Here is a 14,965-nt window from a genome sequence, read left to right as displayed (position 1 = left end):
AATTAGGGGGATCATGATGAACGGCTAATCCTGTGCACTCATTGCCTGTGACGTCCCAGGGGTAGTCAGAGTAGAGGACAAGGACTGAGAAGTCCAGAGGTACTAGTAGACACCCTCCCTTTACCACAACCATGAGGCCGACTCGTGATATCTGTGCCTGTTGTCATGTCTACAAAGAGCATACCAATTAAATTTAAATTTGCATCCATTAAATTTCACTAAAACTTTCCAAAACGTAATTCTTTACCTAAAATTAATCAAATTAAAATTTTATAAAATATTATAAAAATCAAATTTACAACAACAATTTTCAACATTCTTATTTTTCAATTTCATTCAAAATCTTATAAAAATTTTGACAGAATCTCCCCTAAAATTTAGATTTCTCCACATTTCAAGGGTTCCATTCAAACCAAATATTTCTCAACCCTACTCAACTTTTTAAATATCAAATAATTTACTCAACATAATTTTTTTTATTTGTTATCTTTAATTGTCTTTAAGTTATTAATTTTTTCAATCATTAAGGCAATAAATAAGGCTTCAAATCCTAATCCACTCACAAAGAAGCTTCAAGCATTGTTACTAATAAATTTTATTATTAGAGCTATTAATTTACTTTTAATCTTTAATCAACTTAGACTCAATCATTTAAACAAACTTTAATATTTAAAATTAGATTAATAAAATCTTTAATGAAGATAATCAAACCATAAAATATTAATCAACTCAAAAATCTAAATTATAATACTAATTAACAACTATAACCTAAATTAGTCCTAAATTTAACTAAAACAAAAAGAAAAATTAATTAGATGATGATATTACGGAGAAGGAATACAAAATGTCAACAAATGTTGTTGGAGACAGAGGGAGCAATGACAACAGCAGCAACAACAATGGCGACGTCAAAATAATGGTGGTAGTCGGCGCTACGGGAGCGGCTGACAGAGGTGGTTGGAGGCGGCGAGGGAGAGAGAGAGAGAGAGAAGCAAACCGACGGACGACGATAAGGGTCATCGGAGGGGGGCTGCCGGAGAGAATGTTGAGGGAGAGATGAGATTAGAGGGTTACGAAGAGAGTGGGAGACAAGAGGGTGAGTAGAGAGAGAGAGAGAGATTGATTCTATATGAGGGAGAAGATGGTTTACGGTTTGAATTTAGGGGACGATTACCTCGGATTTATCGGCGGATTTATCCAATGATAAAGTTTCACGGGTATTCCAAAACGCAATATTTCACTAATCAAGGTTATCGTCAGATTTATGTGCCTGTAAATCCGACGATAATGCTCGTGTCAATTAATCTTGTTTTCTCTCTAAATATTACCGTCGGAAATTAGAATCCAATAGTAATCTTTTTACTCGATAAATTTATTGTTAAATCTACCGATAAATTGGTAAAAAAATCCAACACTAACAATCAATGATAAATCTGATGATAAATTCGATGGTGCTCACCTTTTTCTTGTAGTGATATTTGATAAGGCATCTCCCTTGACCGAAGAGTCGAGTGGATAAAAAGCCAATGCTTCTAACGTAGCCAACATGGGTGTCACAGAACACATGTATTCTCATGTAGGAGGAGCAAATTATGCCACAAGGATGGTTAGAGGGGGAGCAGTGTCTAATTCAATCACAACTCCTATTACATGTTCGATTTATGGGCTGCCTCACAACTATACCCCACCATATGTGACAACCCCAAGAGGAAGGAGGTACTCGAACGTTCAAAACAACCTCATTTATACTCCATATCCACCACTTGGATACCTTCTTATATATGTGCCAAACGGATATATAACCCAGGCAACTTTAATTATGGTGCCTTTTAACACTTGCTAAATAATTCTCCCGACCTAGGTACTGTTCCAATAACTACACGTACAAGGGGTTGGTCAAGGTTCTGTCTTCCAAAAAATATTAAGGCAAATTCGTACAGGGACAGGGCCTCCTAACACAGTCGAATTTTTTACTGTGTTTAAACAGCAAATTGAAGATAACCATGATGATCTAGTTATTGAATATGATAACTCAACAGAAGACTAGCTAGAATGTTAAATCCCACAATAGAAAACAACAATAACATTAGGATTAGGAGTGAACGCGGATTAGATCAGATTAAATATGGCTAAAATCTCGATTCGATGTGCACTAAAATCATCGGATCGGATATATCCGCAAAATACAAAAAAAAAATTTTAAAGCTTATTTTTATTAAAAAAATATTAATAAAATTCATTTTTTTTACTCTTTTAAAAATATATGTTTACTCTTAAAATAATATTAAACATATTTTTTTAAATAATAAAATTAAAATAATATAACATATATGATAATTATTAGTTGAAATAAAACATAAGAAAAATATTTACTTATTTATTTATTTATTTTTGCAGATCTGCAGATATGCGGATACCTACATAAAATCTGCAATCCGATCCTTATCGGATCCGATCCGATAATCTTACAGATCGGATCCATATCTACAATTTTTAAATCAGATTCGAATAAATACCGCAAATATACGGATCAAATCCAATCCATAAACACCGCTAGTTAGGATATATAGAACAAGTTACAAGGCAAGTCAATGAGTTGTTTAGAACAATCAATTGACTCTTCAATTTATTGGTAAGAAATTTAACTAGAGGAAAAAGAATACCTCCACCTAACCCTTTCCCAATCTTGTTGGATCGAAGAAAAGATCCTAATAGAATTTTAAATGAAGCCAATTTTTCTGTATATATCTTTTAATTATTATTTATTTATTTTATATTAGTTAATTATCGCTGAAATAATTAAATAATATTAAATATAATAAATATATAATTATAAATATTATATATATCTAATTATATATTAAATTAAATTAAATAATTTTAAATAATTATTTATTATTTCTCTAACATTTCTACTCGTCAAAAGAGAATTTGTGGGTTATGGCATATATATGGCTCTGTTTGTTTAGTGTATAACATGAGACATGGACACAGAGACATAAATTATATAGACATAGACATAAAATATATGTGTACATGTTTTATGTTTGGCAAAGAATATACATAAAACATATCAAACTTTAAAAAGTCAATAATATCTTCATCATCTACCTTTACCACTATCACCACTATCTATATTTTTTCAACACCTACACTGATTCTTTTCTTTCATCTCTATTCATAAAAAAAATACAGATAACAAAAATTTTAGTAATTTTAACAACCAATTTAATCATATCTTCCTAATTAAACAACAAGTAATTAATTAGTATGATTTTCATTTTGAATTTCTTGGGTCAATTTTAAGTTGTTGAAGCGACTATGAAATAATGGAATATCAAATTAAAAAATTAATTAAAAGGTGAGATATTCCAACGGAAAAAATTTTTCATAGCATTCAGACTATAATTGATTAATAATAAAAAATAAAGAAAAAATAAAACTTTATTTTAGGAAAAAAATACAGAAAGGAGCCAATAAAAAGATGAACAGAGATGAAGATGCCGATGAGTCGATGAGAGAGGCTCCCTTGTGACACAAGTTGCAGATCTGAAAATTTGGAAGAAGGAAGAAGACAGAGACCCAATTTGGAGAGTATGAGGAGGAAGTGAGGCAGTAGCAATGAGACACTTCCGTAAGAGGATGTTGGTTGGTCATGAAGAGAGAAGAAACAGAAGTTCAAATGGGAAGAAGAAGGAAGGGAAGAAGAGATTCTGCTTGGTTGGCCATGAAGAGAAAAGAGATGGAAGTTGAAATGGAGAAAAAAAGAGAGGATAAAATTGTCAAAATAATCCATATCTCAATATTAATTTTATGTCTCAACTTATTAGAGGTACACTAAATACATGTAATTTTGTCAATTTGTGTATCAACGTGTTCTTTAAAATTATGTGTCTTAACAACCAAATAAAAGACGTGTGTCAAGGTATCTCTGTCTTGTGTAGACACATCCACTAACTAAACACTACCTATATGCTCCAGATTTCTGTAATCCCTACATACATATAAAGCGTACCTTTTTAGTCACCCAAGTTAATGTATGTTGGCAAATAAAAGAGTGGTTCCTTAATTTAGCATGCATTCTTTGATGTTTAGTTTTAAAAATAAGATAAAATAAGACAGAATAAGATATAAAAACTAAAAATAAAAATATAAAAATTAATATTTTTATATTTTATTTAATAATAAATTAAAATAAATTATAAAAATTTAATTTATTTTTATTTTTTATTTAAAAAATTAAAAAATAATAATAAAAATAATAAAAAATAAATTATATTTCTTATTAATATTTTTATATTTTTTTATTAATATAAATACAAAATATATTAATTTAATATATTTAAATATAATATTTTTATTTATATTTCATCTATTAAATATAATTTTATATTTTTATATTCTTGTTTCAATTTCCTATAAACAAATGCAGCCTCTATGGTGAAAGATTGTGGAAATTGGCAGCTCTAATTTGTGGACTGCATGGTGCATGAGTACTGTTTCTTAGGTATATTCATTAATTATTCAAGTATAATTTCAACAATGTTATGTGTGCCAATTTAATTTTGGATGTAGACACTAGAGGCCAACTTTAAGGCTACGTCTGATTGTAGTTATATATAATACAAATATAAAGATTTAAAAAAAACACGAAAATGTATTATAAGTTGAAAATAAGCTAAGTATATATATATATATATATATAAAAGACCGTTTATCTTAAAAAGTACTTTTTTGTTATTGTATATTTTGTTTTTTTTTATATATAAAATTGTATTTATTTTTGACAATAGAATAAAACAAAACATCATAAAGAATAAAAACATAAAATTTTATGTTTTTACATTTTATTTAATAATAAATTAAAATAAATTATAAAAATTTAATTTATTTTTATTTTTTATTTTAAAAAATTTAAGACAAAAAATATAATAATAAAAAATATAATTATAAAATAATAATAAGAATAATAAAAAAATAAAAAATAAGTAGTGTCTCTTGTTAGTGTTTCAGTATTCTTTTTGTGACATAAAATACACTAATTTAGTGTTTCTGAACATATTATTTCTGTGTATATCTCTTCTGTAAAACACAATTTTGTATCTCTGTGTCACTATCTTAATGTCCTGTCTCTCTAAACAAACGCAGTCTAATTGGAGAGAACACCAAATAATTACGTTTCTTTAATTTGTTTATCTATGTATTATATCATGTCCTAACTATCAAACACTGTCTAAAAGAAATATTTGTAGGCGTATATTTACATGAACTTAATTGAAAAATTTGATACGAAGTAATATACTTATTACAATATTCTCCTCCAAGTGTGCCTTTAGAACAAAGTTTGGTAATGAAAAAACCTTAGAAGAAAAGGAGGAGGCTGACGAAGACACATCAAATTAAAAACCAAACTTTGGAAGACCAATACATCTGCTGTGACCTGTAAAATGTACAATAGTATAGCCACAACAATAAAAGAGGGTCCGCAAAATGTACAATAGTATAGCCACAACTTTAGACTAATTTTTATTGTCTCCCAAAATTTTTTTACATGTTATTCTTCTAATACAAGCTAGGGATCGGAGAGTGGGAGACTAACAACACAGTAAAGAACTGGAAAAGTATACTGTTCCTTTTAGCGGAACCATAGATTTCTTAACATGGAAGAGAAATTTTAAAAATAAACAAATAAATAAATAACAAGTTTTAGATGTCATTATCAAAGGCTTAAAAAGTTGCATTGTGCCTATCTGTAATTCATGACCCTGACCATAGCTTATCCCGTTGGCAACTTGCCGTTTTAATTTGGAGTTATTTCTGTTCCTAATTTAAATCTATTATATCTACCGTATATAACTGGATATATAGAAAAAGTTCACTCCAATTTATTTTACGTACTCTTTCTTTAATATTATTATTATTGAAAAATGGTAAGTGAATTAGTGCTTTTATAATCAAGCTCTTACCAAGTTTTTTAAAGTTACTAGTTTTTTTAATTGCAGAAACACAAAAATTTGATGTAATAAACAGATCTTTCTATAATAAATAGATACGTACATGGTTAAAAAAAAAAGAAACAGAAATTTTTCATGAAAAATAGTGAAATATTTTAAAAAAAACTACTTAAATTATATATAAATAAAAAATATGAAGAAGAGAAGAAAAAGAAGAAATGTGTTGAGAGTAAAAGAATATAACAAAAGAAGAAAAAAGAAAAACATATAGCATATATAGGAAAAGCCCTAGCATAAGAAAATATATACAACTAAAATGAGACTCAACAAAATTTATTATCTAAATTTTTACTAAAATACCACTAACAGTATCATATTTGCATTTAAATGATAACTAATTTTGGTTCATAATAAGAAAAATTTTTTACTAGCACATAATATAAAATTAACCTTTCTATAGTAACCTCCCAAATTCTTGACAAGCAGTAGAAAGAGAACCGAAAGTGAAGGTGAAACTCTGCGATGGAAGTCTTGGTCGTAGTATTTATAAGCAAATTTCAACCTTATTTCTCTACACAAAGCAAGGTGAGAAATATGTTTAAATGTTTCTTTTAGCATTCCACTTGCAAGGTCGTGAAATAAGTGCAACTATTTTTTTTAACAACATTTTGTGATCTTGCTCACAAATTACTTTAAAAATTTAAACTCGTCATTTTGAAGTTTTAACAACGAAATATGTGTAACATAAAATTTCGCACACAATATATAAAAACGTAAATTTTTTTATCTTTGCACAATTTCATAAATAAAATATTTTTTATGTAAATAAAAAAGCCATGGAAAAGATAGTGATGATCCTTGGCTAAATAAATAATGATGTTTTCAAAAACAAAAATGCTATTCATACACTAAAATTATTTATTAAAATCAGTGATCAATATATTTGTATATAAATACATGTGTAATTTAATTTATTTTTAATATGTATTTATATTCTAATGTGTATTTTTTAGTGATAACTGATTTTGATAACTGATTTTAATATACACGTAATATAATTCTTAAAAAGAAGTAGGTTAAACTAGTAAATAATGAAGATGAAGTAAGAAGCATGAAAGGAGAGGGATAATATGGAGAAAAAAAGGGAAATGAATATAGATTAATTAATCAATCTGTTAAAGGAAAAACAACAATAATGTTGTTGTTTAATAAAAATACTCGATTAAATATAAAAATCTTCGATAAATATAAAAATCAGTATATATATATATATATATATAACAAAATAATTATAATTATTATAATTCATTTTTTTTTACCATGGTATAATCAAATTTTAGTATTCTTATAATGTGATTTAAGTTTTAAATTAAGGATATACTAATTATTAAAGGATTTAATTTTAATTTGTTGTAGGTTTTAAAATAATTTTATATGCACATTTAATTATGTATCGTTATATTAGAAAAAATAATTATTTTTTATATTAATTACATAAATAATTATTTAAAAAAATAAATATAATTACATAATTATATAAAATATTCTAAATTGAATAAAGACATTTAATCTTATTCATTGAATAAATTATCATGTATTAGATTTTTGATATGTGACATAAATTAAAAATATTATTTTTATTAAAAAAATATTATATTCTTAAAATCATTACTTTGACTCTAATATCATTTTTTTTAATTTGTTTAAAATTTAAATTTTTAACAAAAGTTTTATTAGAAGATTGTTTTATTTTTATTATTTTTTATAAATTTTATAATATTATTCTTTTATTTTTATTTTATTATTATTTTGATATTTTTTTCATTTTATGAGTTTAATAATTTTTTATAAGTTGAATTTTTATTTATAATTTTTATAATTCTTTTAATATATTTTTTCTAATTTTTAAAAATCTATATTTTAATTTATTAATTTATTTTGCTAATTTTTTTATTTTTAATCTATTAATTCTTATTTATTTTTGTATTCTTTGAATAAAACTTATCATGAAATTAAAATTTTTTAAAAATTATTTTTTATAAATTTAAGAAATTTTAATATTATTTAAATTAATATTAGTTAAAATTATTAATATAATTATTTTTTAATTTTTAGTTTCATTCATAATTTATACTTTTATTATTAATTTATATTTTTTAAAATATAGATTTTTTCTATAGTCAAATAAATAATTTTAACAAAAAAATTTTTGTTATCTTTATATGAGTGGTGTCCATATGTATAATAAAGAAGAGGAGAGAGGGTTGAGGAGTAGGTTAAAAGTCTTCATTTATAAGAAGAGAGATGACTGCAAGAATTGAGGTCCCTGACATTATGGTTTAAACATTTGGGTGCTGTGGGGCTAAGAACGACCAAAATATCTTTAATCTCTTCTCTGACCCACGCTAGCTTTATATTATTATGTGCACAGAACACAGAACCATGCATCAACCTACTTTTCATCATTTTTACCTTCCACAAAATTAAACCCTTCTCAGCCCAATGCCCATGTGATATCTCTTCATTCATGGAATTCATTGCTCTCATCTTCGTGGTTAATGACTTTTTACTCACTACAACGAATAAGAGTTTTTGTAACGATAAAAAATCGTTGTTATAAATCGATCGAAAAATCATTTCTAAAATTTTAGGTATTGTTTTAGTAACGATTTTTTATCTGTAATATATGCGGCCATTACCAATGTTCATAAATAATAGTTTTTACTTAAAACAACGATTTTAACAATAATTTTTAAAAAACGATTTAGAATCGTTATTAGATAGACAGTGATTTAGAATCGTTCTTTTTCATGATATAACGGTTTAAAACTATAATTGAATAGGCAACAATTTTAAACTGTTCTAGTTTTATTATTTACAAGAATAACGATTTAAAAGCATTATCTTTAATGTTATTTTTTTGCAATAATTTTAATACCATTATCATTTTGTAGCTGCCTGTAACAACGGTTTTAATACCATTGACTATTGTGATTTTTGATAATAATTTTTGTAATTATATAATTTTTTATTTACAATAATTTTCTCATGCTACATTGAAATTAATTTCAACTATTTTTTAATTTAGTGCAATAAATAACCTTAACTATTTGAATCAAATTATTAAAGAAAACTAATTGAGTATTTACCATCAAATTTGATTTAAAAATTATTATGTAACATTTACAATCGCATTATATCATTCTTATTGCAAAATATTATAATATTAGTCTAAGTCATAACTACTTCTACTTATATCATCATTTATTTTTTAAAAGACTATAATACTAGCCTAAGTCGTAACAACCTTGAACTATATATCATCTAATTTTGTAAAAAATACACAAACAAAAAAGAGTTAAAATAGCTAAGTAGCAAGTATGTTTATCATCATATTCACAATTTTATGACTTTTACTCTCTAACATTTGATCTTTAAAATTTGTGACCTTTCAAATGGAAAACGATTTTTATATGTATCTTTTAATTTTCATAATTATTTAAACAATATTATTATTTGAAAATTGTTACTCGATAAAAAAATTGTTGTAATGGTTATAAAACCATTTTTTTTAAAATAGTCAAAAAGAACGGTTTTATTTTATTGTTATAACGTAATGAAAATTGAACTTCAACAACAATACTATAAAAACCGTTATCTAAGACTATATAATAGAACAATTTTAAAGTGTAGTAATTTCGACAACGGTTTTTAAGCGTATCTTTTGTACAATTATTTAAACAACGTTGAAGAACTGTTGTTTAAAAAAATCCTTGTAACGGTTATAACATCATTCTTTAAAATAGGCAATTCATTAGGTATGTGAATTGGATTGGATTTAGTTATATATAATTAAAATATGCTGGATGTTCAATTCATTAGGTATGTGAATGATTATTTTTATCTTTAAGTGGATGATATTTTTACTAGGGGCTGGATGAGCGACGCCGATGATGGCCTGGTGTGTGGCAAGCCAAGTAGCAACGCGCGAGGAGGTGCCCGACAGCACCGTTCGTTTCTGGTCTAGAGGAGAGCAACGCCAATGAAGGTCTTTATTGACGAACTAGTGGCGGTGAGGAGGATGCTAACGACGACGATGGGGCTGGTTAGCGACTAAGCGATAGCGGCGATGGTAGAGAATTTGGGAGAGAAGTTGATGTTTTGATAAATTAAAATATAATAAATATTTAAAATTTTTGAATTATTGAGTAAAATTTTTTAGTTAGATAATTTAAGTGGAGTATTTTTTTTTTAATTTGATTGAGCTAAATTTCTAACCTTTTGTTTAGATTTTCTGTTCTCTATCTAGCGGAACCATTTTAAATAATTTGTTGGCATTTATTTGGATATATCTTTTTTTTTTTTTTGGCTTGAATTCGTTATCAATTATTTTAAAGAGAAAATAACACTAGACCTGCTAAGTCCAAATACATAGACGTACGTACAGGATTAATTAGATGAGTTGATAAATAATTAAGATGGACAGTGAGTAAGTAACTTTTTGTAGAGACAACCGAGATGGGGGTGTACTGCGCAGTGTTGGGGTATTTTTTAGGTAAAAGGAATCTGAAAGATTGGAATGGCAGGTTCTGGTTTATTTTGGGACCAGCAGCTGTCACAGAATGATCATAATTCAAGGCTGTGTGGACACCTGCTGCCGATCTCTACTTACTGCCAAACTCTCTCAACTCTAAATTTCCCTGCCTTGCCCTTCAATAAATTAATTTAACAGCTAGAGTAACAAAACAAATCCTTCTTTTCTTTTGTTACTACAGAACAACCCCTTCAGCCCTTTGTATTTAGTAACTATTTCAACAAATAAAAGATGTTTAAATTTAAACAAAATAGTCGATAAATTAAGACCAGCAGGAGTGGAACTAGGTTGAATTTTTAGAAAAGGGTTAAATATTAATTTTACAATAAAAAAAGAATAAAATAAAATAAAAAAATTAAACTAAAATTTATACACGTTTTATTAAAAAAATTTAAAGTTTGGGGGAGCCATTTGCTACATGAAGCTCCGCCCTAGACAAGATATTTGCATTCACCGAAATATAAAAAGAAAAAAAAAATTAAAAACCAGTAATTTTAATTTAGACTGATCAATACTTTTAACTAACACTTCAATATTTTTAATTGAATAATTCAACATTTTATTTTTAGATAATATTTTTAAATATCAATAATTAATTATTGACTAAAAATAATAAATTGTATTAATTTTTTAACGTTATTCAAATTAAAAATTGTTTGATAAAATATACCGAAATTTGACAAAATATACCATTTTTTTACGTATTCGTAGTTGTAGTTAACATCCTTGTCAATACGGTACATCAACCATTTACTTGACACTACCTGACTACCACACAATTTTTGTAAATTCCAACTCACTCATATCTGTAGTGATCCCAAATTTACAAAACCCTAACTTATAATTTTTGGATTTTATAATAACCATTTACCATATTTTAAGATTGTAAATTAAAATATTGAAATTAAGATAAAATAGAAAATTTGCCCTTTTTCCTCTAATTTTTAAGTGATAAAGATAAAACATTTTATCTGTTTTTATATTTGTTTTATTGTTTAGACTAATTTATGTCTCATGATATTTTTTATCTTTGTCTTAATACGGATTCTTCATGCGACCTAAATTGACAGAGGTGAGAGAGTGAGTGGGAGTGTGGGAGAGAAAGATCTGAATTATTTGGGTGGGAATCAGCAGCGACTAGTAAGGCATAGAGTTAGAGAGGGAGAGGAGAGATGAAATCCACCAACAAAACTTAAGAGCACAAACCACAAAAACCAAAGGCACAAAAAAAAGGCCAACTTTAAAGAAGCAAAGAACACAGAAGAACATCAATGGGGATGAGGAGCAATAGTAATAAAGGAGGAGAAATTATTCAAGTTGAAGGGGGCCACATTGTGAGGTCCACAGGGAGAAAAGACCGCCACAGCAAGGTCTACACCGCCAAAGGACCACGCGATAGAAGGGTCAGGCTATCCGCCCACACCGCCATCGAATTCTACGACGTTCAGGACCGTCTCGGCTACGACCGCCCCAGCAAAGCCGTCGATTGGCTCATCAAGAAAGCTCAGCCCTCCATCGACAAGCTAGCCGAGCTTCCTCCCTGGCACCCACCCCTCTCAGCCGCCCCGCCGCACCAGGATCAAGAAGAAGAAGAGGAGGAGGTGGAGGAGAATCATCAACATAATAATGATATTATTCATCAGCAATTCCTTCAGATTCAGCAACAGCAGCAACAAAACCTTGAAACTGACCCCATAGCTTTCTTCCCTACAAGCTCAGCTACTCCCTCTATGAATTTCCAAAACTACCCTCACCAGATGATTTCAAGAACCGCCAACAACAACGTTAACCCCATTACGGAAGATCTTGGACTTTCACTCCACCCGTTTCAACAAGCACCTTCGAATCAACATCAAGGTACTCTCTTTGGTGCTGGATCCAGTAACAACGTCGGATTTGAGAGCCAGTATCAGAAGATTGTAGCTTGGAACAACGAAGCTGCTACCATGGATATCAACAGGGTAGGGTTCATGGTGAACCCGCAGCAGAATCATCATCATCCATTTCTAGGCCAAAGTGTGAGTGGGTCCCTTCAGTCAAGTTTTCCACCACCATCACTTAGATCTTGGGGTGAAATTCAGATGAACCCAAACTCCTCGGAACAACAACACAGCAGGCCACAACAACTGATTCACCATGCTTCCATATTTGGAAGCAGATTTGTTTCTGATGGATTAGCAGCAGGGTTTTGCATTCCAGCTAGAATTCAAGGCGACCAAGAGAACCATCATGGAGTTGCTTCTAACACCACTCCATCTTCTGCTTCTCCTCATTCTCACCACTGACCCATGGTTTTGAATTGCCGTACAAATATAATTGCAGGTAAGAAAGTGTATACTTAACCGTCGCAATTGTTGTTGCATTGTAACAGCAGCAACAACTGCGTTTTTTTTACTCTCACAATATCTCTCAGTTACTTGCTTAAGCAGACGGAATTCACTCAACCAAAACCCAAGTTGGTTACAATTGCGGCCTTTTCTACAATTCAGCAGTTTTCACAAGTCTCAGGTACTGCAGTTAATAGTTTTTATGTTTTGCGCTTAAAAACACCAAAAACATTTTGGCAATGTATTTAATTTCTCTTCTATGTGTCGGCTTCTTGATCAAGTAACAGTGTAACGCTGTCAATGAGGATTCATGACTATAACATATATGTGTATGTCTTTATCTCTTCTTGTAATATGTTTTTATTTGTTTAGAGTGTAATATATAGTTAGGGTTAGCAATATTGTTCATTTGCATTTTACATGTTAATTAGGTTTTTCTGATTGAAATTAATTTCATTTTATGTTGCTAATGTGCTGCTTTTATTTCTATACGAAATTGCATGTTTCAACAAAAACAATAATCAAACTATGTGAAATGTAATTTATTTAGTAGAAACAAGTTGACTAGTTGAGTAGCAAGAAGGGACCATTTCTCAGCCACCACAGAGTTGGGGATATGTGTAATGTGTTCTTTTTACAGTATCTTGTTATTTTCAATACAAAGATATAAAGTGTTTGCCTTTTTTTTTAATGTGTTGCCTAATTGCTGAAAGTATAACCGCTCAGTATTTTTAACGTAATTTAATTGCTGTACTTTCAAATATGCATTAAGAACGTCTGATTTTCATTGCTTAACAGCTTTACATGTTTCTATATTATACCGTGTAAGATGACTAGTGTACTTTCTTTCAAAAAGAAAACCTATTTAAATAATAGTTTTGTTGACATTTATTTTCTTGGTTGTACATAATATTCAGATATTAAGAAAATATTGTTAACAGAAGTCTTTATTTGTTTTTTTGTTTTAACAATTTGGGATCATCGTCAAGAACAAACATTATTTTTTGAAAATCAAGAACGCTCAGCTGAAATAGTTACTTTTTTTGCAAAATAACGTAACTTATGACCCTCAGGGATACTCATTTTACAGATTCCATAATGTCATTATTTTATTTAAAGTTAATTCATGAGGTTAAGCAAATATTGATATATATATTCTAGCCGAAGTTTGTTTTGCCGGTCAAATTTAGAGTTTGATTATGTATTTATTTTTTGAAATTCTGTTTATATATTTATTTCTTTAGATTTTTTGTATACATTTTTTATCTAATCGTTTTTGAATTTCACACATTTTTTATCTTGTTTTGTTCATTTTTTTTTAAGATTCTTAGTTAAACTATTTTTCGTATATATATATATATATATATATATATATATATATATATATATATATATATTTGTTTTAGAGAACGTAATGTCTTACCACCTTTAATTTACGTTTTAAACGTAAAATTCGGTACGATGTTACATTATGGTATGTTCTATTCTTTCTGAAATATTAAATTTACATGAGTAAAATACTAAAGAAGAGAAACTCACATATCATATCAAGATAAAGGTGGCAGAAAAATAAATTAGAGGTGGTACAAATGGTATACAAATTTTGTTTTGTATTAAAGCTGTAAAACGACAATGAATATGGAACATTATAAATTCTTTAAAAAAAGCTAACATTATGGAATGGATTGAAGGAAATATCTAGATATATAACTTGTTGAAATTAAATGCTCATTTTTCTCATGAGACAGAAACAGATTCTAGGCAATTACATATTTCCCATTCTCAATTATTCAAAACATTGTAATAATGTATCTAAAAATACACACACATACACATGCATTTTATGTATCTATTAATTTCAAACACATAAATTGAGTGTTCCTAATTCACATTTTAAATTATTTTATCTATCTTTCTCTTGTCCAAGACGAGATTAAATATCTATGAGTAGGCTATTAACAATTTTAAGATAAATTTTGATAACACTCTAATTAAAATTTAGTGGTCTTAATTCAACTTAAAATGCTAGTTTATGAGGTGGAAAACCAATGGTGGTCTTAATTTTTACAAGGGCTAATAAAAAATTTTAG

General features: G+C 28.1%; 1 protein-coding gene across 2 annotated transcripts; it reads left to right on the top strand.

The window, feature by feature from the left end:
* The first annotated feature begins 11,552 nt into the window (after positions 1–11,552).
* Positions 11,553–13,274, top strand: LOC107630007 (transcription factor TCP3). Of its 2 annotated transcripts, none has more exons than XM_088508740.1 (2): positions 11,553–12,870; positions 12,962–13,274. In XM_088508740.1, exon 1 carries the CDS (start codon positions 11,820–11,822, stop codon positions 12,831–12,833), a length of 1,014 nt encoding a protein of 337 aa, XP_088364866.1. In that variant the 5' UTR covers positions 11,553–11,819; the 3' UTR covers positions 12,834–12,870; positions 12,962–13,274. The 2 variants fall into 2 exon arrangements, with proteins under 2 accessions (XP_088364866.1, XP_016188485.1); XM_016332999.3 differs by having other exon boundaries at positions 11,578–12,870; positions 12,978–13,274.
* Positions 13,275–14,965: the final 1,691 nt, after the last annotated feature.

Source organism: Arachis ipaensis, chromosome B3 (genome assembly GCF_059453495.1).
Source record: "Arachis ipaensis isolate K30076 ecotype BB chromosome B3, ASM5945349v1, whole genome shotgun sequence".
Taxonomy (NCBI): domain Eukaryota; kingdom Viridiplantae; phylum Streptophyta; class Magnoliopsida; order Fabales; family Fabaceae; genus Arachis; species Arachis ipaensis.
This window is presented reverse-complemented; position numbering and strand designations above follow the sequence as displayed.

Bases quoted from the DNA above. Each gene is read 5' to 3' on its own strand.
- LOC107630007 (XM_088508740.1), top strand. From the start codon at position 11,820: ATGGGGATGAGGAGCAATAGTAATAAAGGAGGAGAAATTATTCAAGTT.